The sequence below is a fragment of the Dioscorea cayenensis genome, chromosome 4 (genome assembly GCF_009730915.1).
Source record: "Dioscorea cayenensis subsp. rotundata cultivar TDr96_F1 chromosome 4, TDr96_F1_v2_PseudoChromosome.rev07_lg8_w22 25.fasta, whole genome shotgun sequence".
Lineage (NCBI taxonomy): Eukaryota > Viridiplantae > Streptophyta > Magnoliopsida > Dioscoreales > Dioscoreaceae > Dioscorea > Dioscorea cayenensis.
Genome location: NC_052474.1, coordinates 4,214,766 through 4,241,555, shown reverse-complemented (window position 1 = coordinate 4,241,555; position 26,790 = coordinate 4,214,766). Strand labels below are relative to the sequence as shown.

Below are 26,790 nucleotides of genomic sequence, written 5' to 3'. Positions count from 1 at the left end.
GGAAGTTACAGTATTGCTCACCCCCACCCCCACTGAAAAATTTGTACTTTTGCGCTTGCTTTGCAACTGTATTATTTGTTTCTGGCAATGCAATCAACTTCGGTTTTGTTAAAGAATGGAGACTATTTATTATATATATTTTTCTCGCTTTTACAAGAATCAGGTTGGATTTCAAGGTTGATTGCCTGGAAGCTAATTCCTCAGCTTCCTGATTGACAATCGTTGTAAAAACACCAATTGAACGACATAGTTCTACCTATAATTTCTTTTTACCGATGCCATTGATTTCGTGAGCTTTACTGTTTTAACCACACACAATGAATTCACGATAATGAATGGCTGGAATATTGCAATAATTTGTAATGCTTGCATTTAAGTGAATTCTCTACTGGTCGTGATTGATGTTTGGGTTGGTCCTGATAATGGTAAAGTGATACCCCTGAAAACACCACAAAACCCATTTTCAGCTACATATAAATAGAGATCAATATTTAGAAGTGAAATATAATTAAAATACATACTAAAATTAATATATATCAACTACAACATACTTAATAAATATAAATACAACAAGTAATAAAATATAAATTTAATATGATAATATGAGGGGCAAATGGGCAAATTAAGTTTGATTAATTAAAATTGAGCAAAATTTTGTCCCGATTAAAGCATTGTAAATATAAAATTATCCAAAAATTATAGCAGAAAGTTTTTAATCCAAATTATTATCATTTGGATAATTTAAATAGACACTTATTTTTGACGTAATGTGAACTTTTTAGATGCTCATTAACATTATGATATGAGTGCTATAGTTTTATAGTACAAGCACTATTTTTACATTAATGCATGATTCCTCCGGAGTATCTTTTTCACATTAGCCTGAACTTGATATGAAAAAACTTATGGTTTTGATAGAGTTATATATATTAAAAGTATGGTTAAAAAGGGCAAAAACCTTGTGCCATGACAATGACTTTCAATATTTGCTGCTCCACAAGAAAATGGTATGTGTGTGAGAATAATCAATAATGTTGCCAAAAAAAAAAGTAGTATGATTAGATATCTATAATAATCAATTGCTTATGTACTATGAAATGGTCTGTTATCATGAATGTTTTATTCCCTTAAAAAGGAACAAATGTGACACCAAACCAAGAACCATTGGATCCTTCTCTGATTAAACATTTAGCATGAATTTCCCAATATACTTGATTATTTTGTACTCTCAATTGTCATCATGTTGGACTAATAACTCCCCTCTTTGACATCTATTTAAATAAATATTTAAAATCATTATCATTAGAGGAATTAGGGGGAAAATATATAAATAATCTTAATGTTATATTTTTATTTTAATTCATATTAAGTCGACCTCATATGATATATATTCAAAATAAGTTTGAACCACCAAATCCCAAATTCATTACTATCTTGAAATAGTTTTTATTATTTAATAAAAATTGTTTTTATAGATATTATTACCTGTTGCATCTACGCACTCCATGATGTAAGTAAAGGCACTCCTTGCTTTGGAAATATAAATATCCATGTATATATATATATATATATTCCTTCCGTTGCATGGAGTAATTTTTATATTTGAGCTTTATGCCAAATATTAAGATTATCATTAAAATTTTTAAAATTTAATTAAAAACTTATTATGAGATATTTTTATTTTTGCTAGAGTTATTTATTCCTATTAATATATACACCTATAGCCGAAGGTAAAAATGGAATATATATTATATATATCTAATGACTATAGAACTCTTAAAAGATGAAAAATAATATAATTTTTTTAAATATAACTATTAATATGAAATGATGAGAGTGTATATATATACATATATATATATATATATTTTAGAAAAAACCTTCTTTCTATGGTCTAATCCATAAAAATCTAGACTTTGTGACTTTGATTTTGTTTCTTTTGATTGTTCCAAACCCCTTTGAGTAAATTGGTGGGATATTGAGATGTGAGATCATGTATCCATTGGATGGTTCACTTCTTGTCTCCCACTAAAATGAGGGCTTATCCCATCTTGTTTAACAACGGGTCAAGCCTAAGAATCATCACTTTCTTCTTGTTTTTTTTTTTTCTTTTACCTTTTATTGAAAAGAATTCATATTCCTTGTCATACCAACTTTCTATTTTTTTTTTTCTCTAGTAATAATTATGAAAATAAGACTATATTCATACACATCTCTTACATTTTGAGAATTTTATAATAAATAACTAGATCAGAAGTCATACATGGTAACAATATAATATTCCAAAACAAACAATTAAGAAGAGAATGGGATGGTGAAGTTTCATCTTTTTAAAATAATTATATGGAAAGATATCTACAGAAAATAAAGGAAAAGGTGACAGCCTACTAAATACAAAAGTTTTTAAGTTTTATTTGGATGGCATAATCACAATGAAATAGATTCTTTAAAGCACTTATGATTTGACTACAATATTTAAACAAAAATCATATATACAATTTATTAGCTTATGCACAATTTTTTTTTAAAAAAATTTGGATAAACCATCTAAAATGTATTTGAAAAAAAAAAATTACGACAACTGCACACATCAAAATCAACAAATTACAGTATAGTAAAGAAGAGTTGGATACACACAGAAGTGATAACGATGCTCAGGTGATTCTATAAAAATAGTGAAGAAGTAGTATATAAGACTTGAATCCCAAAAAATAACAGCCTTAGGGATTATCCACTCATAACCTCTCTATCAATTTGCCGTGTCAATAATTGTTTGTCAGTTAGTTTTCAACAAAAATAGTAGGGTGCACAGAAAATATAAGTTATTATCATCACAATTTTCTCCTACTTATGCATAATTTTGTCTACTTCCAAATACCCATTAAAAAAATAATTATCTGTTTTGAATTGTTCTTTACTAGTTTCATGAATTTTCTACTTACATGTTCAAATACACATCAGGAACAAAGGCTATAATGTAGCAAGGAAGAATTGGATACACCCAAAATCAGTAGCAATGCTCAGGTGATTTTATAAAAGGAATGAAGAGGTGGTATACAAGACATGACTTCCAAAAAATGACGACCTTAGTGATTATCCACTCATAGCCTCTCTAACAACTTGACGTGTCAAGGATTGTCTGTAGGTTCTTTTACAGGAGAAAGTTTTCATCAAAAATAGAATAGTGCACAAAAAGTCTAAGTTATTGTCATCACAGTTTCCTCCTGCTTATGCATAATCTTGTCCGCTTCCAAATACCTATTAAAAAAATAATTATCTGTTTTGAATTGTTTTTTACTAGTTTCATGAATTATCTACTTACATGTTCAAATACACATCATGAACAAAAGGTTATAGAGTAGTAGGGAAGAGTTGGATACCCGCAGAATTGATAGCGATGCTCAGATGATTTTATAAAAGGAGTTAAGAGGTGGTATACGAGACATGACTTCCAAAAAATGACGACCTTAGTGATTATCCACTCATAGCCTTTCTATAAACTTGAAGTGTCAAGGATTGTTTGTTAGTTCTTTTACGTGATAAAATTTTCACAAAAAATAATAAGGTGCATAGAAAGTCTAAGTTATTGTCATCACAGTCTCCTTCTACTTATGCATATAATCTTGTCCGCTTCCAAATACCTTTAAAAAAAAAAAATTATCTGTTTTGAATTTTTCTTTGCTAGTTTCATGAATTATCTGCTTATGCATTCAAATACACGTCAAGAACAAAATGGTTATAGTGTAGCAGGGAAGAATTGGATACATGCGGAATTAGTAGTGATATTTAGGTGATTCTATAAAATGAGTGAAGAGGTGGTATACAAGACATGACTTCCAAAAAATGACGATCTTAGGGATACTCATAGCCTCTCTATCAACTGGACGTGTCAAGGATTGTCTGTAAGTTCGTTTGCGGGAAAAAGTTTTCATCAAAAAGTAGTATGGTGCACAAAAAATCTATGTTATGTCATTACAGTTTTCTCTTGCTTATGCATAATCTTGTCCACTTCCAAATGCCCATTAAAAAAAAAAACCAAACAACAATTTTATGTTATAAATTGCTTTTTACTAGTTTCATGAATTATCTGCTTATACATTCAAATACACATCAATATTGTAGGGAAGAGTTTAATACATACAAAATTGCTAGCGATGCTCAGGTGATTCTATAAAAGAAATGAACAGGTAGTATATGAGACATGACTTTAAAAAATGACGACCTCAAGGATTATCCACTCATAGCCTCTCTAGCAACTTAACATGTCAAGAATTATCGGTAAGTTTTTTTACAGAAAAAAGTTTTCACCAAAAATAATAACGTACATAGAAAGCCTAAATTATTATCATCACAGTTTCCTCCTGCTAAGCCATAATCTTATCCTCTTTCAAATGCCCATTAAAGAAAACAATTATTTGTTTTGAATTGTTCTATACTAGTTTCATGTTTTTTTTTTTTTAAAAAAAATCAAATAACCATATTTAAAAATACAAAGAAAATTTAGTGGCTTTACCCAAAAAAAAAAAATTACTTTCACATAGCACTTAAGAAAGACATAGATATGCGCCAATACCTCATTCATCAAGCATGCATGAATGTCAAACACCAAATTAAATTAATTAGTGACAATAATAACATGAGAGAAAAAAAACATAGAAATTTTAAAAATAGAAAAGAAAAAGAAGAATGTTGTCCCACAACAACCACATGTGGCTTAGCCAAAAACCACAAGATAGATTATAGTGATTGCCACCAAATCTAGTACTTTCCTAAAGTTATTAAACCACATTTGGACCCCCAATATCATTTTAATATTGTTTCACAAACTTTATCCACAAAAAAGATTTGTTATTAAATAAAAACAAATTAAATAAATAGAGGTTGGCGGTCATGAAAAACCAGAGAATGGAAGCACCAAGATTGTGATGCTGACTCAAATACACGTACCATTCTTATGTGCTGGATCCTTTTGTATTTCTTATTTTAGTACTACCCATGTGAGAAGCCAATTCAATTGTTTCTTTCCTTTTGTTTTTTTATTTTCCTAATTTTTTTTAAAAAATTGATGGTTATGAAAATTTTCTATAAGAAATGTTGGATTTTTTTAAAAAGAAAAGTTCTTTGGTGCTCCAAGATATTGTAATTAATAATGGATATTATGTAAAAAAAATAAATAACTAATATATGAGATGAACATAAGCTTAAAGAACCTCGTATAGTTTTGGGATAAGATTTAATGTAAAATATATATTTTAACTATGAAAATGGCATTGAAAGCTTAGTTAAATGTAGATTTATTTGTGAAAAAAATCAATAACTTGAGAGTTTTTGGGGAGTATATTTTTCATTTTTACTTTTTGTTCACAGGGTATATAACCATGTAATAATATTTTTTAAAAATAACATTAGTTTTTGTATATATAATTGCAATTTTTTCGTTTTACGGGCCTTGCAAGCAAAAACACTTTAGTTTTATTGATTAGTTTTTTAATAACTCATATCGGTAAGTGATTTCTATCTCTCTTTGTAAGTTTGTATTACGGAGTTTACTTGTTGATAGTTTGTCATAGATCCAAAGTTTTGATAGGGATTCAATTGAAAGAGAAAGCAACTTCTTCCTTGGCTTGGATGGCTTGCTACGACCACAGTCTTTGCTGTTTAAGCCATCTCTTTCTTTCGTTGTTTCCGTCTATCTTGTACTTTTTTTTTTGTTCCCCTCATTTTTGGTGAGCGTTTGTATTTTTATTCTACTTCTTTAGTTGTACTGTTTTTTTTATTCTTTTTCTTAATAAAGCACTGATTTATCCACTTTTATCAAAAAAATAAAAAGTTTGTCATAAATCATCATTTGGTGGTTGGGAGATTGGGCTGACAATAAATTATACTTAAATATTTATTTTAATCATTGAATCATTTTTTTTTTATTTTGATCTATTATATATTAATTATTTAAATATGTCTATTTTTGTATAACACAAAAGTTATCTTTAATTTTTCTTTTTTCATATTAAATGAATATCTTTAAATAAATGTAGGGAGCAAAAATAACATTTTATTAAGTTAAAAAAATTTTGTTTTAAATTTCTTAACTTTTAATTTTTTGTTTTAAATTTCTTAACTTTTTAAAAAGTTTTACATAAGTATATTTTTATGGTTTCTTTTTAAATTTATTGTCTTTATTATCTTGAGAACAACTACCTCAATTTCTTAAAATATCTATCTTAATTTTTTTTAATTAATGGTGAGTTTGATAAGCACAAATCGATTGTCTTATCCTCTTTAACAAAAACTGCCAACTTTATCCCATGTTTGTCCTGAGATTCATAATTATATTACCAACTTTACCCCCACCTACATTCTTTTTTTTTTTAAAAAAATAAATAAATAAATTCTACACATCTTAAAAATCTCATTTTCTTTTAAAAATACTACAAGGTTATCCTCAACATTCTTAAAACAATTTAAAAATATTTTATAACAATTAAAAACCTTTTATTTAATTTATAAATTATATAATTTAAATCATTAGAGTGAAATAAACTTGTTAAAATTTTTTTTTTTGAGTGAAAAACTTATGACCATATAAAAAGAAAAAGGCAAACAAATACATTTCCTAGTTAGTAAAAAAAAATTATCAATATTTATAAGGTTATATGTGTAAAAAAAAAGGGTGCCTAACGACAAATCCATTGCTCCCCGCCACGCCGCGGGTTTCCATTGAAACAAACAAACAAACAAACGAGGGCATTTTCGGAATACAAGAATTTATTCATTCCATTGAAAACCAACCTCTCTCGCTCTCTCCCTTTCTCTATCTCTCTTTCTCTCTCTCTCTCTCGTCTCAAAAAAATCTCTTTTTTTTTTTCTTTCTTGATGTCAAATATCGCGTTCTCAATCCGAAGATCGAGTTTGATTCGATTCCTGATTTCTTTCACATAAGATTTATTCCATCTGGAATCTATCACTGGAATTCTCGTTTTTTGGTGAATCGCTGAGCTAGTTGTCTGGATTGCTGGTGAGTTCTGGATTGGATTTAGTTGGGGTGATGGGAGCGGGGGTTTCAAGCATGGTTGGGCCGGAAGGGGATGGAGGAGGTCACCAGACGGGGCTTGGGGACATTCCGGAGAGCTGTGTGGCTGAGGTGATGCTGCGGCTTGACCCGCCGGAGATCTGTGCGCTGGCACGGTTGGGGAGGGTGTTCCGTGGGGCTGCGACGGCGGACTTTGTTTGGGAGGCGAAGCTCCCAGATAATTATCGGTATATGATGAAGGTTGCGTCGGAGGAGCGGAAGGATGGGTCTTGGGACAAGATGAGCAAGAAGGAGATCTTTGCTAAGCTTTGTCGGCCTAATCCGTTTGATGGGGGCGCTAAGGTGAGGATTTTTTGAATTTAAAGAAGAGAATTTATTTGAGTTGTTTTTGGTTTGGGGGTTTTGGATTTGGGGCAAAGGCGGGAGCTTTTTAATTTGGTGGTGAAAAGGAAAGGAATTTATTATTTGGATGGTGTTAATTGATGTTGTTGTGTGTTTGATGATTATGGAAGAGAAAGGAATTCGGGAACTTTTGAGATGGATGAGATCGGACTTTCTGTTTTGATATTTGATCGCTTAGTTTTTAAGAAGAGCGATCATATATTTGTATTTTGGATTGTTGAAGAAAAAGTGAATTTTGTGTTTTAGATAATGCAATTTTTGACAGGTTTTGAAAATTTTAATATGTTTAGTTGATATCAGATAATGGGATCCTGGAGATTTCTTTCCTTTTTTTTTTTTTTGGCCATCTAGAAAAAGAAAGAAAAAAGAAAGCAGCTGTAGCCTGTAATTTTGGATGATACATATTATTACAAAGGACTATTGCCAATTGAATAAACGACATTATTGGTTGGATGTTTGGTGGTGCAGTTATCATCTTTGCTTTTCCAAGGGTGTTCTCGTTTTTCGGATTTTGTTTTTCTTCTAAGGGGAAAAAAAGGATAGGTGAATTTGAGTTTAGGATTTTTATACTTGGTTAAAACTGTATCTGAGGTTTTATATGATGTATGGTCTTGCAGGAGTTCTGGCTGGAGAAGTGGAAGGGTCAGGTTTGCATGTCAATTTCTTCAAAGGGACTGGCCATCACTGGTATTGATGACCGAAGATATTGGAATCACATTCCTTCAGATGAGTCTAGGTATTCAATCTTTTTGAATTTATATTTGATAATTCTCATTAGCTTTTTTTTATTTTCTACTTTCAGTTAAAGGTTTAGCATTTTCAATGACTTTTTTTTTAATAATATTCAGAAGGCATTTGTGGTCAATATTCTGAAATTTTTGGTTGAGTTTGGCTTGTTTTCAGTTACATGTGCTTTAATTCTCAAAGACTTTTCAATGAAGTGCTTCATTCTTAATTCTTTAGAACGTTAGAACGTTAAGTTTTCAGTGCTCATGAAAGTTTTTTTTTTCCTTAGAACATTTACACCATTTATCTGTGATTTCTTGTTTTCTAGTCAGTTTTGAGTCATTTTTGCCTTGTTAAACATACCTTCCTGTTTGAATTAATGCTAAACACTTATCTTCCAAGGTTCTGAAGGTGTCACCTCATTTTCTCCATTATTTCTGTAGGTTTCTGATATTCATAACTCATTTCGAGGTTGGATAGCCCCTACATTAAAAGTTCATTTACATCTCAAGAATTTAAAGATTTACAAGGCTAGGACATCCCTCTTAATATTGGGTCATCCCTCAACTTAAACAAATAATCTCAACATGTTTTCTGTTCAAAACTTGTTTTTGGTCTATTTAAAATAGGATTGGTTGATTATGGGTCCATTCATGAGTCTTGAAGAGTCTTGATATTGTATAAGTTTCTATTGGAAGTTTCATGTATGGATACTTTATAAGTTGGGTTGATAGGGTTTTTTTTTTTGTGACAAAGGTGACAAGCGCTGCCTCACAAGTTGGGTTGATAGTCAATTAGGAGGTTTTTGTTGTTTAAATTCGAATATAGCATACTGTAGCTTGTTTTTTCTGCCTTGGTCTACAATGGTCTGTTTCATATGTGACTTCATCGATGAAGAGATATCCTCGAAATTTCTAAGGTTGCTGGTTTTGAAATTTTTGGTCAATAATAGGGGTGAAGAGTCAATTGTAGTTTCTGTACCATTTATTCTTTGTTCTATAAATAGTGTATGTTTCTTACATTTCTTACAGGCAATTTTCAAAATTTTAAAAGTGTTTTTTTCCGTGAACTAAAAATGAACATCAATTCAAGGCAAAATAAATGGATGAGCCAACATTTTGAAAAGAAAAATCATCAATTCGGGCCACTTGTTTGTTAGCTTCTTTCATATAAGCTTGAATAATGAAGCATGTGTTTATAATAAATCATAGAAATCTACTTTTCTTTTTCATTAGAACTATTTGTCACTGTTTAGTGATGTATGATGATGGTCAGTTATGTTATAATAAAGAACATGCATGCAAATCGTTTTCTCGCCTACTTTTGTTGCTTCCACATGCAAGTCATGATAAAATGTCATCCTTCAACATTTTCAGATAACTATAGAGTATAAATTTATTTGTATGAAACCGGCCCACTTAGGCAATCAATCAATCCATTTAGTGGCAGGATATGTTAAGAGATGTTCAAACATGATTGGACTAAGGTTTCAACTGTTGACCTACACACATGACTTGAAGATCCACCTTGCATGATAAAATGTTTTAGATAACGAGAAGCTGATTGGGGATATATTGTTCAGAATTCATTTAAGATTTTTAATTATACTTGACCCTTTTCGCCCTTCAGACCAAGTTCAACCACTGGAATAGGTTCTAATTTCTAAACATTGTTCTAGAGTTCGATTCAGTCTATTTCCTGAGTCTGTAAGCCAGGCCATAGAGTTGGATTGGAGTTCTGGTATTTCTTTTTTCTGCATGAATTGTAATTGGAGCAGAATCACTATCTTTTAAATTTCCTCTGGGCACCTTCTTTCTTATGTCAGAAGGGTAAGAATATCGTTGAACTCTTTTTGGGATGATGGACTCAGCTTAAAATTTTAGTTTAAAGTTCATTTATTTATTTACTAGCATAAATCACATGCTGAAGTATGAGAGAGCATAATTCCACTGTTGTATCATCAGTCAGCGAGTTTTTCCAATAGTGATTATTGTACATTCCTTTGGTGCAAATCACTAGTTTTCATCTCAACTCACTAAACCAAATTCACTGTGTGTAAAATGAGCAACATGTCACAATGCTTTTACATTTTCCTTGCAGATTCCACTCAGTTGCATATCTTCAGCAAATCTGGTGGTTCGAGGTGGATGGTAATATTGAGTTTCAGTTCCCTCCTGGAACATACAGCCTTTACTTCCGTCTTTACCTGGGTCGACCCACCAAGAGACTCGGCCTCAGAAGTTGCAGTCCTGAACACATCCACGGGTGGGACATAAAACCGGTGCGATTCCATGTCTCAACATCCGATGGCCAGCAAGCTGTCTCAAAGCAGTTCCTTCGTGGTGCCGGGACTTGGATTCATTACCATGCCGGTGATTTTACCGTCCAGGACTCTAGTTCAATCACCAAAGTCAAGTTTTCAATGACACAGATTGATTGCACACATACTAAAGGTGGTCTTTGTGTAGACTGTGTTTATATATATCCAAAGGGATTTAGAAAACAGTTATTCCCTGTTCATACATAGTTATGTCCATGCATAACCTTTTGAATCTCAAGAGACAAGAGAAAGAGAGTCATCTTATGAGGTAGTTTTTTGTCAGGCAAGCGAGTGAAGAGAGTTCATACAAACTTGTGTCAATTTTGAAAGTGGATAAGAAATGTATGAACTACATCATCAGTCTTTGTACATAAAGCTGTAATTATATATGTATGTGTATCGAGTTAAAAAGGCTTGTATAATAACATAGCATTGTATTAATGTATCTGTGAAGGTAGTTTAATTGAATTTATTGAAGGATGCCTAATTACCATCATATGGAAATCACTGCCTTTTAATTTTAAAGCAAAACCTTTCATTTGAATAATTACTGGAAAAAATGAATTAATTAAATCAATATTAAGAATTTAAGAGATTTTCCACTTTTCCTTACGGATACGGAGACCCTCTAATTTTACTAATATAGATGTTTTAACCGTGAGTTTTAAATTTAAAGGACAGCAATATATCAAAGTTATTCAATTAATACTTATTTTAAAAACAATCAAATAAATATAAGAACTTTGAGGGTGTTTTTTACTACTTAGATAGAAAGGGTAAAAAAAAAAAAAACCCATAATATAATGATATTTGAAGAATTGGATTATGAGAACAGGCCATCCTTCGAGCCGCCGTTGTCGGCGTGCACGAGTCGCTCCTCTTCTCGTGCCCTCGTTCCTCTCTCTCTAGGGTTTGCTCCGATTGGTTGATTGCAGTGTTGATATTGTCCTGCGATCTCGACGTAGAGGTGCCTTGATTTGGATCGTTCTTGGTTCTTTTTGTGGTTGGGAAAGATGTGTTTTTCTTTCACTAGTTTGTTTTGGAGATTTTGGTTGTCTTCTGATGAATTTGGTATCGATTTTGAGGAATTAGGGCTTTCGAGATGGGTCAGTGCTGGGATTTCGTGGAATTGCTCGGGCGGGACTTGTCGATCACCATATTCAATTTGCTGGATGACCCGGCGGATCTCGTGCGAGTTAGCTTCGTGTCGCGGTCCTGGCACCGGTTTGGTGAGCGTTATCTATGCTTGTTTTTTGTCCGTCATTGAATTGAGGAAGTCTGTTTGGTTGGATTAGTGACTCTTTAGTATCTCATTTGGTTTATTGCATAAAGATTTGTTTTTTTTTTTTGTTTAATTTGTAGTATGATGGTACTGGCATGGTGTTTACATAGGTAGGGTATATCTCAATTTGGTTACGATTTCTCCTTGTAGGCATTGCTTGTTTCCTTCAATTTTGGATTCCGTTGGTTGTGATTTTTCCATTTCTTTATTTGGTCTCAGAGCAGTGAGTCAGTTGGATAAACCCCTTGTTTAGATTGAATTTTGATTTTATGTAAATTTGGGAAATACCAAGTCCCTCTTCGGCCTTTTGTGAGCAATGTTCTTCTTGCTTTTTGAAGTTTAATCGCTGTCCCATGAGCTACTGTTATGCTGGCGGCTGCGATTCTAAGAATAGTCTCACATTGAATACATAGGAAATTTGGTCTGGCTTATAATGTGCATGGGTCTTATGTTCTGATTGGAAAATTTATAGTACCAATATTAATGAGATTCCTATTAAATTTGTCAAGAATTATTTGTAGTAGTTATATCTGTGCAATCAATATTGTTTTTTCTGCCACAACTTTACTTTGATCAAGTACATGATACTTGAGTAATTAAGTTGGCTGCTGATGCTTTGTTTTGAAGCTTAAATGTTTTCTATGACATTTTTATGTCTTGTTATGGGTGTTACTGCTCAAATCTTAATCATGTGCACAAAAATGTTACTCATCTTCCCATAAACAGTGATAATTTGACTATTTCTTTAGCCCATGTTTGGAGTTTTTTTTTCTATTTCTACAAAGTATTTGTTTTTCCTGTCTGTAGAGCATGATTTTTTATTTTTATTTTTGGTAATTGAATCTGCTACAGTTTTATTTTATGATTATCACCTGCTACCTTTGTGTGATTCCTGACGTTTCCTGCTAGAATCATTGTAATAATGTAGTATCTTTTTTTCCCCTTTAACTTACATAACACTTACTTAAATATGCTGCAGTGATCACAAATGGCTTTTCAAAGCATCTATGCTTGTCTATATGGCCGGAGCTATCCAACTTTTCTCGTGTTGTTGAAATAAGTGGTTCAACTGTCTCTGCAAATGCTGAATCTAGCTCTTGTGCTGAATGGAAGAATTTGGAGAGGGAGCATAAGGTGTATGCATATCTAAGTCATTGCATTGTTTCGCCCATGGGAAAAATGGATTGCATAGGAGAGGCAATTAGTGCCTCCAGTACGGACAACTATCCTGATGAGAGCATTGACAACACACTGGAGGATGCCGAACGAGTGGATTTGAGGCCATCTTATTGGTCAAGTAAGGGTGAAGAAGATCCTAGCATATCAGAGATGCTGACTTATAAACTATGCTCTAAGCTCTGTGTAATTGATGAGATTCGGATACAGCCTTTCAGAGGCAAGCATTTTGATTCTTTATATGCTTAGTGTTCTGCCTTCTTTCGTCTTTTTCACTCTATTTTCTTGTTTTTGCAGCATTCTTTCAGTATGGTTATCCCATATATTCAGCAAAGTCTGTGCGGTTTAGGATGGGACAGTGCAGATTTCCTCAAAAACAAAGAACACTCCCTTCTGAGCATGCTGCAGGTCGCTCTGCTGACAACTATATCTGGACATATGTTTCACCGGTATTTCAAATGGCACAGGTGAGGATAACCCCAACCTTTTGTGTATTAGCTGATGTTTTTAAAGGAAGTTGTAGTCTAACAATAGATGGTCTTATATAAAAGCCTCTTTCATTTGTCAAACTGGAATAAACTTTTGATTTTGTTTGCCAAGTTTCTTGTTAAAGAGCTTTTCAAAGAGGTGATTTTTGAAAGTCATTTTTGAATGAGATCCAATCAATAAAAAGAGTTTTTGGTTTGTTAGATAATCTCTTGTGTATTATGTCCAGCTTTTGAAGCTGGAATATGCTTTTGGCCAAAAAAGGAAAAGAAAAAAAACTATGATAAACATAAGTGCTTTTTGGAGGTTTGCTAATTCATTCTTCATCACTTAAAGCATCCTCAGCTACATAGAGTTAATTCCTGCACATGTCTGAATATTAGTGTCATTCTATCTTGGTACTGCAGTTGATGTGAATATTATGTGGAAGGAATCATGTATGCATGTGGTTTGAGACTGTAAGCAATTGCATGCCTTATAAACCTTGATGTCTATTATAAATTGAAGACTTGCATGGTTGCTCCTAACTTTGTATAGTGCTTGAGGATGAATATTAAGCTACAACACTGCAATGTAGTGTTTTGCACCATAAATAGGGTAAATCAAGACCTTTCAACTAATTTGGATTTGGTATATATGACCTTAGATTTTCCATTATGATCTTGTGACTCTAGCTGTAATACTGCGGGTGTTTTGCACTCTAACGAGGATTAATTGAAACCTTTATACCAAGTTTAGATTTTTAACAAATGTTTACTCTATTTCTGTGATGCTCTTGTATTGTGGAATTAAATCTATCTTTGGTTTCTTTGCATCATTAAAATTGGTTGACTTTCTGTTTATAAACTGTAAATGTTGAAGATTTGCAATGATCTTTACAATGCAGTATTCTTTGTGTTTAAGCATAATTTAAACTTATATAGACTTGTATCGTACTAGAAAAATAAATGGATGTCAGAACTGATATAATTCTTTCTAGAAGTATCTAAAGTAAATACCTGAAGTTAGACTTCTTTCTTGGGATAATCTAATTCTTGCCACATTTTTTGTTGTTTGATTGGTTTAGATTCTCGAGAAGTGACCTGTTTTCCCTGTGAAAGTGTGTTGTACATTTTTTCTGGTTTTCCATGTAGAGTTTGTCCTGTGAAAATTAATCTCTTCAGCCAAATGAATCACAGTCAATAGCTAGTGGGGTTTGTTCATTTCAATAAGCATCCAAAGCAGTGTTATATGAACAACAACCAAGTGGTCTGTTGGTAGCTGGGTCCCCATTAGAACATTTCACAAGAGGTGAGAGTTCGAATCACGGGTGAGGAAGAGTGTGAGTAGTGGTTATGTGCCGGTGGTTTCAGCGCTCACGTGTATGCGGACCCCGCCCTCACTTGCTTTGCCAAGGCTGCTGCTTGTGACTCTGTAACTCTAGTTCATTTGGAGAGAGACTAGCTTTTAGGATATCTATTTATTACTATCTCAAGCGGTGAATGTTACATTGAGCCATCTCTTTGATGGCACCCCATTAATGTGTGTAAACATTTGGTTCAGCTTAGTTAGATCGAGCAATCTGTCCTTGTTAACTAAACTTCTAGGTAAGTGACGACAAAGTGTATTCCTGTTGACATCAGTGTTCATTCCTGTTAATGTGAGACAACTTTTCTGTGATGAATAAGAAAGAGAAATTGTTGTTACTACTCATAATTTTACCTTAATTATTAATGGGTTGATCAATGTATGCAGTGAGGTGCTTAGTCTTCTCTTCTTAGATTGGCAAGTCATTGGAAGGTTTTTAGCTTGGATTGCGTCTCATCTAACATGATTGATCTTCTAGTCAATCTCTGATATAATGCCTTTTAACTTGTACATTATTTCTGCTCATGCAAATTTTCATCATTCATCAAATGATGCATCTTTCATTCAGGAAAATGTATTGCAATCATTCAAACTTCCTCGCCCTGTTGTCTGTGTTGGTGGAGTGGTGCAGATTGAACTGATGGGGAGAGTTCAGAAACAAGAAATGGATGATCTCTACTATATATGGTAAGTTTTTATTTTTTTTATTTTTATCAGGACAAAATCTGAATGTGAACAATAGAGATGCTGTGGCGCATAATTCTATTTTTATATTGGTTTTGAAGATTTTAGTTCTAGCATGTCTATGTTTAGGAGTGAATTACTGTATTTCTACTACTAAACGTCGATCTATCTTGGTTGTTGAAGTGTTTGCCATGTTCAAATCATCGGCTACCCACTTGCTCCTGTCATTGATGTTGATATTATCGACCCCATGGGAAAATTAGTTTTGAAGTACTTCCCAGGTGCCAGGGGATGCAAAATAGCTCAAGAAGTAACGCCGTCAGAAGATACCAGAGAACCTTCTGGTTGGAATGCTATTGCGGCAAGAATCAGGCAGCTGGGGGTGGTGAGGGGATGGAATCAAGCAATCGTCAGCAGATTATTAGGGAACATACCGGAGGATGTTGACGATGACGATGACGATGATGATGTTGTGGATGTCTAGCATGGTTCTTCATTTTCATAAAATAATTGATCACGGAAGAAATACTCATCAAGTCTCCTTTCTCTTATACAAATGGAATGACACTAGAACTGCAATAAATAGTATTAAATTTATGCATAAATATAATTAACCTTTGTTCAGCTATTGACATGTCTCTGCCATTCTTGAAAAAAACTTACTGAAGCGGCAGAGTTTGAGCATTTTTGTTAGTTTTTGGGGAATTTATGCGGATCAATTACAGTTTTATGGTTTTGGTTATTTTGACAAGATTAGTATTTATGGCTGTTAAATTGTTCCGTGTTTCTTACCTAAAAAAATGCTCTTGTTCTTTAGATTTAATGGATGTGGTTGATCATACTTTTCTTTGTGTTTTAATTGCACATTAGATTGGGAAACAGTGTATGCATTTAGAATTAGATTCTAGCGCATCTACTATGCTTATTTTGTGGGTCTAAATGTTTGATATAAAGTTTCCCAGATCTGTGATTGATTAGAAAAAAAACTTCACTTGTAAAATAATCCCTCTTTGCTCATCTCATGAAGTTAATGAATTAGCGGTTTAAGATGTCTCCACTTGAGTTAAAGATACATTGCCGACAATCACATGTGAGTTATGGCGAAAGTCCGGAGAGGATGGATTTCATAGCCATGATCCAGCATGGTCTACCATCTTCTTGATTATGACTCTAATGAATTCATGGATAAAAACCCATGCTCAGTGCCTACGTAACTGCATGCTGTTTTAGGGCCATGTGACAACGTCTCCATCTTAATATGGACTTTATATTAATCAGTTAATTAAATTTAATTAGGAGTAAGGAGTATACTATCAAAATCTAATTATTAATGCTTAGATGCTTAGTGATTTATAACTTCAGATTTTTTAATAAAAAAATTGTGGCTGTTGTGTAAAGATGTCAAAGAATATAAGGACAGCCAATGGTTGAGATGCAGTTATCAACTACATGAAGACACTTTGCTTGGCCAGTGCACTGAACATGCAAAACTTCACCATTTCCATCAATTTTCTTTAGCAAGTATCATATTCCATTGCACTTGCTAAAGAAACACCACAAACTGATCACTTCTTTCTCAATTGAGGTTCAGATACCATAACACAAGCAAGTCCTGTGAACTTTATTCCAAAAGAATCATTTAACAACAAGTAATGTATAAACCAACCATCAAATTAATTAATAACATCATGATAAAATAAAATTATCATGATGGAAATGGTGAAGCTTTTGATTCATGATCAGTAAAGAACATTAAGATATTTCAGAAAATTTTTATTATAGTAATTAATGGTCTCGTATAAATTGGTTAAATATAAGTTGTCTTAACTTTTTCTAATTTTCTCTATTAATTGAAGTGCTCTTCTTTCACTTATTTCATCACAACAACTAGACTCTGTTCACCATTGATAAGACAGTGAAGAGAATTAATAGTGAGCAAGATGAGCAATGGCATTATCATTTGTCTCACTTTCCTAATCTTTGTTCTCAATTCAAGCACTTGCACTGCAGCAAGGCTCACACTTACTGAAGTCTCTACTGATTCCAGTATGAAGTTCATACAGAATTCATGCATGAAAACAGACTACCCATTACTCTGTTTCAACTCTCTGTTTATGCATCCACAATTCAAACTAGTTCCAAACAATTAGCTAAAGCTGTACTCTCTGTCAGCCTAGCAAACACTAGAAACACATCGACAATGATTGTTATGCTGTTGAAAAGCCGGGGAGTTAGTTCTAGAGAGGCAGAAGCCATGAAAGATTGCATGGAGAGCTTGAGAGACTCTGTGGAGGAGCTTAAACAGTCTCTCCAAGCCAAGGGTGAACTTAGAGGTAATGAATGACATACAAACATGGGTCAGTGCTGCATTGACAGATGATAACACTTTCATGGATTGATTCACAAGTAATGGATTTAAAGATGGAGTTATTGGTAACATGGTGAGAAGCTACATTGTGAAAGTGGCTCATTTGACAAGCAATGCATTGGCTACCATCAATGGCATGGCTGGTTCAATGTCCTTTTCAACATAATTATCTCTCTCTATTCATCTATAGTTTTAAGATGTACTGTGGGTAGTGAAGAATGTGATATCAAAATATCAGCATATGTGTATATTTAGATAAATCTATATTAAGTTTATGTAATGATCATAACTGTGATTTGCTGTTTAATATTTTGCTGTGGTTCAATTGATGTTCTTATTAGTATATATCAGTAAGTTGGAAACTTGAATCTCAGAAACTTGAGTGTGTAATTGAATCTTTTCTGAACATTTTAGTTTGAGTGTGTGTGTGTGTTTTTTTTCCCTGATAACATAATTTAATCTCATGAATTTATGTAAAATTCCAAGGAGAACAATGAAGAAGAAGGCAATGAGAGGAGATCCTGCACCCAAGAGTAAAGAATAATAGTGTATATAGCTAGTGCAAAGATCAAGAAAAAAACAAGTATTAGGATCAATCAATTAATTAATTGGGAAATTAATTAATTTCTCTATAACTAGAATTAGATTTTGTTGGATCTATATATTAAGATTCTTGTCCACAGAATGCTCATTTTGAATGATGAACAATATTTGCAAGTAATAGAAGAATAATTAAGTGTGGTGGTTTGCTTTTGGTTTTGCTTATTGATTTAATGATGCCTTCGTCACATCTACCAAACAACTTCAACAAAAATTGACACAAAATGCAGTATTTTATGAACAATATGCAGAACTGCAGACCAATATTTAAGAAGAAAAGCCATCACCCATGATATCAATAAATCACATATTTATCTTAGTTCATGTTCTGTCCAATTCTTTTCTGATTAAAAATCCTAGCGCGTAGAGACTCTAGCATGCAAGCTAGTTTTTGAATGGTTCTCACTTGAAAGATTGATAAAGACTAATAGAATTATCGATAACATTGCATGTTCTCTGCTGATGAAATTGCGTGTTTGTTGTAACATGCCTTTGGGCACTAGAAAGTGACACCACAACCACAAGATCAACTTGTTCTTACACTTTGAATATTATCTTTTTTTCTTTTTAATTTCCCTTCCTTTTTGAATGAGAATGCAAGCTAAACATTAAGTAGAATCAGGCAGTTGCATTAGAGTTATCAGCAGAAAAACAAAAGGGGTTGTGTTTAACTGAGAACATTTGTGTTTGATTTGACAAAAGATATTTCTAATCAACTTGTTCTTGATCCCTTTCTTTAGGTAGTCCTCTCTCTATGTATGATAATGAACTAGCAGATGCAGTAATGGCAGGCACAGACGAGACACTGCTTTCAGGCTTGGAAACATTAAAACATGTTGTGATTATGCAGTGAACTTGGTAACATAAAACAATTGCGGTCACAATCCATTACAACTTGCAAGAACATTCAATAGAAGCAATATAGGTAAAATTAATTTTAAGAGCATCATGAAGTGGAATGATGTATCTGAATCTCAATTAGAAATTAAACAAACAGTCAATTGTAAGACTGAATTCAAGAATTCTGCTGTCATTCCTTGTGTGACTTCACAAGTTATCCATCATGTTGGGAATAGGGAGATTAGCATGCTAAAGTTGAACACACTTTCAATAATCAGTCAGAAATGCAGCTTGTAAAATCAACCCAGAAATAGATTGATGTATGCAAGACAAGTTAATAAACACCTCATGAAAGCTCTGAAATGAAAAGTGAAAAACATTGACCAGCCCTCCAATGAGTACTCAGTAAATTCCTCAGTAGATACTTGAAAAAGAGTCTATAAATAGGAGTCTCTCTTCTTCCAAATGGTTTATCACAAACAAGAGATTTTGAATAGAATGGCAAGCAAGATGATCACCAATGCCATGCTCACTTGCTGTGTTCTTTCAGGTCTGCTTCTCTTTGTTCTTAATTCTAACACTTGCAATGCAGCGAGACTCACACAAAGTGAGATGTCTACAAGCACCAGTGTGGAGTTTATCCGCAATTCATGCACAAAAACAGACTACCCAACACTCTGTTTCAGCTCACTCTCTGCTTATGCACCCACTATCCAAACAAGTCCCAAACAACTGGCTGAGGCCGCACTCTCTGTCAGCCTAGACAGCACCAAAAGTACATCAACAATGATTAAATCAATGTCGAAAGGCCAAGGAATGAGTTCTAGAGAGAAAGAAGCCATGAGTGACTGCATGGATACCTTGCAAGACTCTGTGGAAGAGCTCAAACAGTCTCTGAAAGCCATGGGAGAGCTGAAAGGTAAGGATGTGAAGCTTCACATGAACGACATACAAACATGGGTGAGTTCTGCATTGACAGACGAGAACACCTGCATGAATGGATTCACAAACAATGAAATCAAAGATGAAGGTGCTGAGAATAAGGTGAGAAGCCAGGTTGTGAAGGTGGCTCAGCTTACAAGCAATGCCTTGGCACTCATCAATGGCATGGCTGGTGCTCAATCCTCTGCTCCTTGATCCTATATTTCTATCTCTATAGTTTCAAGCTGTTGTACTTGTACTGGTGAAGAAGTTTATGATATAAATGTTTGGTTCAGTGAGGAGATAAGTTTGTGTTATTCCTGTGTGACTTATATGTCTATGTTAAAGAATTAATACAAGCATAGTTTTAGCTGAATTTTGGTGCTGAATGTTTGTTTTTAGATCCACACTGCTTTGAGATGTATGCATGTAACTGCATGGCTTTTTAATCAATGAAAGTCAAATAAGTGAGACATTTTCCTCTTGTTCAATAACATAAACTTAGCCAAATACTTCTTTCAGAGCTTCTTATTTTGGGATGCTTAACAAATTTCCAAAGCTAAGAAATCAGCTTGCTCTTCACAACAGCATTCTTTCTTTGTACAGGAGAATAAAGACTTCTATGTTTATAATTTTAGAATATTTGGTTTCAACATAAGCTAAGATATTCAGATCACAAGGAATGCTACCATTATACACTCTTCATTGATATTGACTATATATATTTTTCTCCCTGGTTCAATGAAGTGTATGAACACAAACTGGCGCTTAACTGGTGCTCCTCTGTATTTATTTGTACTTTTAACAATCTCTTAAATTTAAGGCGTTTATCGCCTATTCTTCAAGAACCAAAAAAAAAATTGTATGAACGCAAAAGCAACAGTTATCCTCTATAGAGACAATGGTTACCAAAGTCTTGCAATTTATCAAGGACAAGCTTTATAGGAGTGATGATTTCTCTAATCAAGGGGCTTATCTTTATTTTTTATTTTTATTTTTATTTTTTGAAAAGGTGGATAACCCATTTCAATTAAACAAAAAGAAACAATACAGAGACAAACCCAGATACAACAACACCACTCACACCACAAGAAGTGATATAAGGGCTAACAAAACAGACCACCTGAGGATGAACGAGACTATCTTTATCTTTTCTGCAGTAGTGGGCTTTTTCTTTTCCCTTATTTTTTTTCTTTTTTTTGTTTATTCTTTTGTAGGATCATGTCATACTCAATATAAATCTAATTCTGAACTAGAATATTGGAGACATCTTCTATAGACCAAAATGATGAGGTCTTTTACGAGATGAGTGAAAACAGACAGTTTCTTGTATACATTGTTATATGCCATGTTATTTGGTTTTTTTTTCCTTTTTTTTTATTCTTGTACTATTTTCTCGCTTAATAGAATGTGGTTTATTCCCATTTTTAAAGAAAGAGTGTATATATATATATATATATTATCTATGAATGTTCTGTAGGTAATTAAGAGTATGCAATTAACAAGGAAGAATAATAAGCAGTCAGTTAAGGTTTTTACTTCTTGGATAGATTACAAGTTAGCATAGCATTAAACATTCACATACAATGAGTCTTTGCATGCGACAGCAGAGTAAGAATAGCAGAGAGTATATAACTATATGCCAAGGTTCAAAGGTACATAGATGAATTAGCAATGCCAAGATCATTGATATTTTCAGAAATAATCTGATAAGAAAATATGAAAAACTGATAAAAGTGTCAATCAATTGGTTGGGAAATTAATTAATTTCTCTATAATAAACATTTAACAAGATATGGCATGAACCAAACACCAACTAGAATTAAATTTTGTTGGGTTTATTGAGATCTATATCCCACAAAATGCTCATCTTGTAAGCTGAATTAGATTTGATGGTAATGGTGGCATAATTGAGATGCTAATATCTATCTCAGCAGATTAATTAAGTATTTATGGTTTGGTTATAGCTGATGTTTATTAATCTAATAATGTCATTGTGAGTCTGTGACCTTCTAACAAACAACAGTTGATAAAAATGCAGTTATTTATGAACAATCTGCAGAACTGCAGACAAGTATTTAAGATAGAAAAGCCACCATGCATAATATCAAGAGTTCATGTATTTACGGTAGTTCGCATTCAATCCAATGCTTATAGTGTGTACACCTCACATTGAGATAGAGACTTTAGCATGGAAGGTAGCCAAAAGATTTAGAAAGGTATTTAAACTCTAGATTTTGAATGGCAATATTTTGCGTATTTCTCTAACGTTAAATTAAGGAAAGCTTGATTCAGACCAACGGAATTATCATAAAATGCCACGTTCTATGCTGACATAACTGCTTGTCACCTGCAGCATGCCTTTGAAGGACCAGAAAGCAGCATTACAACTGCAAGATCAACTTGTTCTAATGCTGTATTTTCTTTTTTCAGTTTTCCTTCTTACTCTGTCAGCATTTAGTTATAAGTAGAATCAAGCAATTGCATTGGACTTATCAGCATTAAAAAATGAAAGAATTCTGTTTAACTGGGAACATTTGTGCTTAATTTGGCTTAAGATATTTTTAATCAACAGTAGATGCATATGTATCAATGTAAATAGGAGTCTCAGTTAATTCCTATAAGTTCACCCTTAATTCCATAGTATAGATTCTTGGAAAAGAGTCTATAAATAGGAGCCTCTCATCTTCCATATGGTGCATCGCAAACAAGAGTTCTTGAAGAAAATGGCAAGCAAGATGATCAGCAGTGGAATGTTCACTTGCAATGTTCTTGCTGTTCTTCTCCTCTTTGTTTTTAATTCTAACACTTGCAATGCAGCAAGACTCCCAAAAAGTGGGATGTCTACAAGTACCAGCGTGGAGTTTATCCGCAATTCATGCACAAAAACAGACTACCCAACACTCTGTTTCAGCTCGCTCTCTGCTTATGCACCCACAATCCAAACGAGTCCCAAACAACTGGCCGAAGCGGCCCTCTCTGTCAGCCTAGACAACACAAGAAGCACTTCAGCAATGATTAGATCAATGTCGAAGGGCCGGGGAACGAGTTCTAGAGAGAAAGAAGCCATGAGTGACTGCATGGAGACCTTGGAAGACTCTGTGGAAGAGCTCAAACAGTCTCTGCAGGCCATGGGTGAGCTGAGAGGTAAGGATGTGAAGCTTCACATGAATGACATACAAACATGGGTGAGTGCGGCATTGACAGATGAGAACACCTGCATGAATGGATTCACAAACAATGAAATCAAAGATGAAGGTGCTGAGAATAAGGTGAGAAGCCAGGTTGTGAAGGTGGCTCAGCTTACAAGCAATGCCTTGGCACTCATCAATGGCATGGCTGGTGCTCAATCCTCTGCTCCTTGATCCTCTGTTACTCTCTATCTCTCTGGTTTCAAACTGTTGTATGAGTGAAGAAATTTGTGACTTAAATGTTTGGTTCAGTGAGGAGATAAGTTTGTGTTATTACTGTTTGTTTTATTTGTCTGTGTAAAAGAATCAATATATGCATAATTTTAACTGAATTTTGGTGTTGAATGCTTGTTTTTGGATCCACACTGCTTTGAGATGTATGCATGTAAAACTGAATGGCTTTTTAATCAATGAAAGTCGAATAAGTGAGACATTTTCCTCTTGTTCAATAACAGAATCTTATGCAATTACTTCTTTCAGAGCTTCTTATTGTGGGTCTGGGATGCTTAATCAACTTGTTTTTGATCCCTATCTTATGATAGTCCTCAACATATTCACAACAGCGTTCTTTCTTTGTACAGGAGAAAATGTTGAGGAATAGGTTGATCATAGCTTAAACAGTTGACTCCACTAACAGCTCAGTCAACATTTCTTAAATGTGAGCTGATTCATTGGAAATGTGGATGCTGGTGTTGGGACTGACTGGATAAGTAAAGTTTTGTCGTTATCTCTTAGTTAAGTTAGTTTGTCTGCTGCCATGTTGTTATGTGACTTTAAAATCAATGTCTTTGTATTCAGTTTTATGTTAAGGGAGTATTATCAAATGCAAGTTTGATTAAGTCTGAAGCTCTACCAAAAATCTATCATCTCATTTCAGTGACTAAGAGTGAAACATATATACAAGTGAACCAGCTCAGCTGCTAGTTCAGATCCTCTCAGAACAAGCATTTCTATGTTTATAATTTTAGAATATTTGGTTTCAACATAAGCGAAGATATTCGGATCACAAGGAAAGCTACTATTATAAACTTTTCATGAATATTGACTATCTTTATTTTTTATTATTTATTATTATTTTTTTTTTTTTGGGAAAGAGGAGCGGGGCGAACCCACTAGAGACCTAGAGACGTGCACAAGCCTCGGTGGAACAAGTGGGGACGGGGCCGCGCTCACGTGGGCGCTCAAACCACCCGTACCAACCACTATTCACAACTCCCAGAAATATGCCCTCAACCGAGAATCGAACTCTCACCACTCGGTGAGAGCTCTATCGGTGACCCGTGTACCAATAGACCCGAAAATTGTTGGCTTTTTATTTTTTATTTTTAACCAGGTTCAATGCCATGAATAAACACACAAGCAAAAGCTGTCCTCTGTGGAGATAGTGGTGACAGGAAGTCTTGCGATTTATCAAAAACAATCTTTATAGGTGTGAGGGATGGTTTCTCTGATCTCGGGGCCTATCTTAATCTTTTCTGCAGTGGTGCATTTTTTTTTTCCTTTGGGTTTTGTTTGTTCTTTGGTAAGACTGTGATACTCAACAGTTCAAAAGACAAAAAGACAGGTTGGAGTGTTCTTTCATGGCCATGAGGAGAAACATTCAATTCTCAAGATCACCTATAGGTGAGAACTGTGATCCGAACTCCCAGACACCAGTTCCAATTGCCGGCTAATTCCTTGCAGTTTTTCCTTCTTTTTGTTCTTTTGGAGGATATCCACTCTTAGTATAAGGGACTATGTAGCTCGTGTGTCTTCGTTGTGTGTGTGTGTGTTTTTTAATTGTTTTCAATGGACCTGTGTTTTCTTTCCGGTTTGATGTTTCATTTTACTACCCATGTGACCTTGTCATTATATATTTTTTAATAAAATTATGATTTATTCTGTTTTTTTAAAGATAAACATGTGATAATCAATCTAAAATGAACTTCACAGTAGGTTTTAAAATGTTTTAATATTTTTAAATATTGAAAATATTTTTAAAAATGACATATGTTCATATTTTTAAAAATGACATATTTTCATATTTTATGGTAATTATAGTTTTTAGAAGACATCTCTTTATGTAAAAAGGAAGTTAGGCAAATTAGATTATATCTCTTGGTGTAATAAAAGGAGTTGTAGTAGTTATAATATAACTTTTCATGTTTTAAGAAGTTACAATCTTTAAAATTTTAATATAGTATAAGTAGGACTCTTTAGTGTTGAATGAGAACATAACATTTGAAAATTTCTCTTCTCTTCAAGTGGAACAACAAAACATTTTTTCTTCATCCACAGCTTACTTTGTTATGTGCAACATTCTAAAGGGATTCTTTGTATCCAAAGTCTTTAGTATGCACCTTTGGCACACATTATTGTTGGAGATTGTTGATCAGATCCCAATGAACACACCACTGCAGCTCCAGCTCTTCTCCAGCATTCCAGGCTTTGGTGCGCGTCTCTTCTCCTGGATTCCAGGCTTTGATGCGCATCATCAGGACTCAACCAAACTGAATGCATTTGTTTGTATTGCATCTAGGGATGCTTAAACTTATATGTAATTGTGTTTGTTTGTAATGTTTGGTTAATTTGAATGTTCTCTAGCTATGTACTGTGCGACCATGATAGTTGGTCTGCTAGGTGTTTGTATAAATGCCTGATGCTTAATCAAATGAAAAGCAGTGAATTATTGAGTGTGAAATACATCAGACTTCTTTCTCATTCATTCTGTTATCAGTGTATGATTAAGTTGTGATACAATTGTGTGAGATTCGAGTGTCAATTCCAAAAATTCACATCTATCTCAGGTGTGCTGGCTGCTTATTCTTGCTCTCGATCCAAACAATTATAAGGGACTAATTCTTTTTTAAAAAAAATATTTCACGCCTAGAATCCAAAGTGTGTATCTTATATGTTCTTCTTTGTAAAGTGCTCATACGATTCATCCAAAATTCTAATTGTTCCAACATAAAAATATGTAAAAAGGTAAATTTTTTGCATATCACACAAAGTAGAGAAGAATCATATGCTTATACTTATGACTTGAACTTGAATATTGGAGACATTTTATAGAACAAAACGGTGAGGTCTTTTATGAGATGCGTGAAAATTTACAATTTCTTGCATACATCGTCATATACCATGTTATACAGATTTTTTTTTTTTAATTCTTGTACTATTTTCTCACTTAATAGAAAGTGGTTAATTCCCTTTTTCAAAGAAAGAGTATATATTTTTATTCCTTTGTGAATGTTCTATAGGTAATTAAGAGTGTGCAATTAACAAGGAAGAACAATAAGCTGTCAGTTAACGTTTTTACTTCTTGGATAGATTATAAAGTAGTACAACATTTAACATTCAGATGTAATGAGCCTTTGCAAGTGACATCAGAGTAAAAATAGCAGAGAGTTCATAGCTAGCGCATATGCCAAGGTTCAA

General features: G+C 33.6%; 4 protein-coding genes across 5 annotated transcripts; all 4 read left to right on the top strand.

Moving 5' to 3' along the window:
• The first annotated feature begins 6,816 nt into the window (after nucleotides 1-6,816).
• Nucleotides 6,817-10,946, top strand: LOC120259309 (F-box protein PP2-A13-like). The gene is made up of 3 exons (XM_039266890.1): nucleotides 6,817-7,372; nucleotides 8,050-8,168; nucleotides 10,259-10,946. The coding sequence occupies exons 1-3, from the start codon at nucleotides 7,046-7,048 to the stop codon at nucleotides 10,683-10,685; spliced, it is 873 nt and encodes a 290-aa protein (XP_039122824.1). The 5' UTR covers nucleotides 6,817-7,045; the 3' UTR covers nucleotides 10,686-10,946.
• A 348-nt stretch (nucleotides 10,947-11,294) lies between these two features.
• LOC120258911 (F-box protein At4g00755-like) lies at nucleotides 11,295-16,195 on the top strand. Of its 2 annotated transcripts, none has more exons than XM_039266382.1 (6): nucleotides 11,295-11,445; nucleotides 11,571-11,707; nucleotides 12,740-13,156; nucleotides 13,234-13,403; nucleotides 15,338-15,456; nucleotides 15,637-16,195. In XM_039266382.1, the coding sequence occupies exons 2-6, from the start codon at nucleotides 11,581-11,583 to the stop codon at nucleotides 15,935-15,937; spliced, it is 1,134 nt and encodes a 377-aa protein (XP_039122316.1). In that variant the 5' UTR covers nucleotides 11,295-11,445; nucleotides 11,571-11,580; the 3' UTR covers nucleotides 15,938-16,195. The 2 variants fall into 2 exon arrangements, with proteins under 2 accessions (XP_039122316.1, XP_039122317.1); XM_039266383.1 differs by having other exon boundaries at nucleotides 11,298-11,481.
• Nucleotides 16,196-19,713: 3,518 nt separating this feature from the next.
• Nucleotides 19,714-20,558, top strand: LOC120258912 (21 kDa protein-like). Its single transcript, XM_039266384.1, has one exon. The coding sequence runs from the start codon at nucleotides 19,727-19,729 to the stop codon at nucleotides 20,396-20,398; it is 672 nt and encodes a 223-aa protein (XP_039122318.1). The 5' UTR covers nucleotides 19,714-19,726; the 3' UTR covers nucleotides 20,399-20,558.
• A 2,317-nt stretch (nucleotides 20,559-22,875) lies between these two features.
• Nucleotides 22,876-23,547, top strand: LOC120258572 (21 kDa protein-like). The gene has a single exon (XM_039266032.1). The coding sequence runs from the start codon at nucleotides 22,876-22,878 to the stop codon at nucleotides 23,545-23,547; it is 672 nt and encodes a 223-aa protein (XP_039121966.1).
• Nucleotides 23,548-26,790: the final 3,243 nt, after the last annotated feature.

Excerpts from the sequence above, each read along its gene's own strand:
- LOC120259309 (XM_039266890.1), top strand. The coding sequence starts at position 7,046 with ATGGGAGCGGGGGTTTCAAGCATGGTTGGGCCGGAAGGGGATGGAGGA. Across the intron at positions 7,373-8,049 it reads CGTTTGATGGGGGCGCTAAG|GAGTTCTGGCTGGAGAAGTG; the intron begins GTGAGGATTTTT and ends ATGGTCTTGCAG. Across the intron at positions 8,169-10,258 it reads ATTCCTTCAGATGAGTCTAG|ATTCCACTCAGTTGCATATC; the intron begins GTATTCAATCTT and ends TTTTCCTTGCAG.
- LOC120258911 (XM_039266382.1), top strand. The coding sequence starts at position 11,581 with ATGGGTCAGTGCTGGGATTTCGTGGAATTGCTCGGGCGGGACTTGTCG. Across the intron at positions 13,157-13,233 it reads TCGGATACAGCCTTTCAGAG|CATTCTTTCAGTATGGTTAT; the intron begins GCAAGCATTTTG and ends TTGTTTTTGCAG. Across the intron at positions 15,457-15,636 it reads GATGATCTCTACTATATATG|TGTTTGCCATGTTCAAATCA; the intron begins GTAAGTTTTTAT and ends TGGTTGTTGAAG.
- LOC120258912 (XM_039266384.1), top strand. The coding sequence starts at position 19,727 with ATGGTTTATCACAAACAAGAGATTTTGAATAGAATGGCAAGCAAGATG.
- LOC120258572 (XM_039266032.1), top strand. The coding sequence starts at position 22,876 with ATGGTGCATCGCAAACAAGAGTTCTTGAAGAAAATGGCAAGCAAGATG.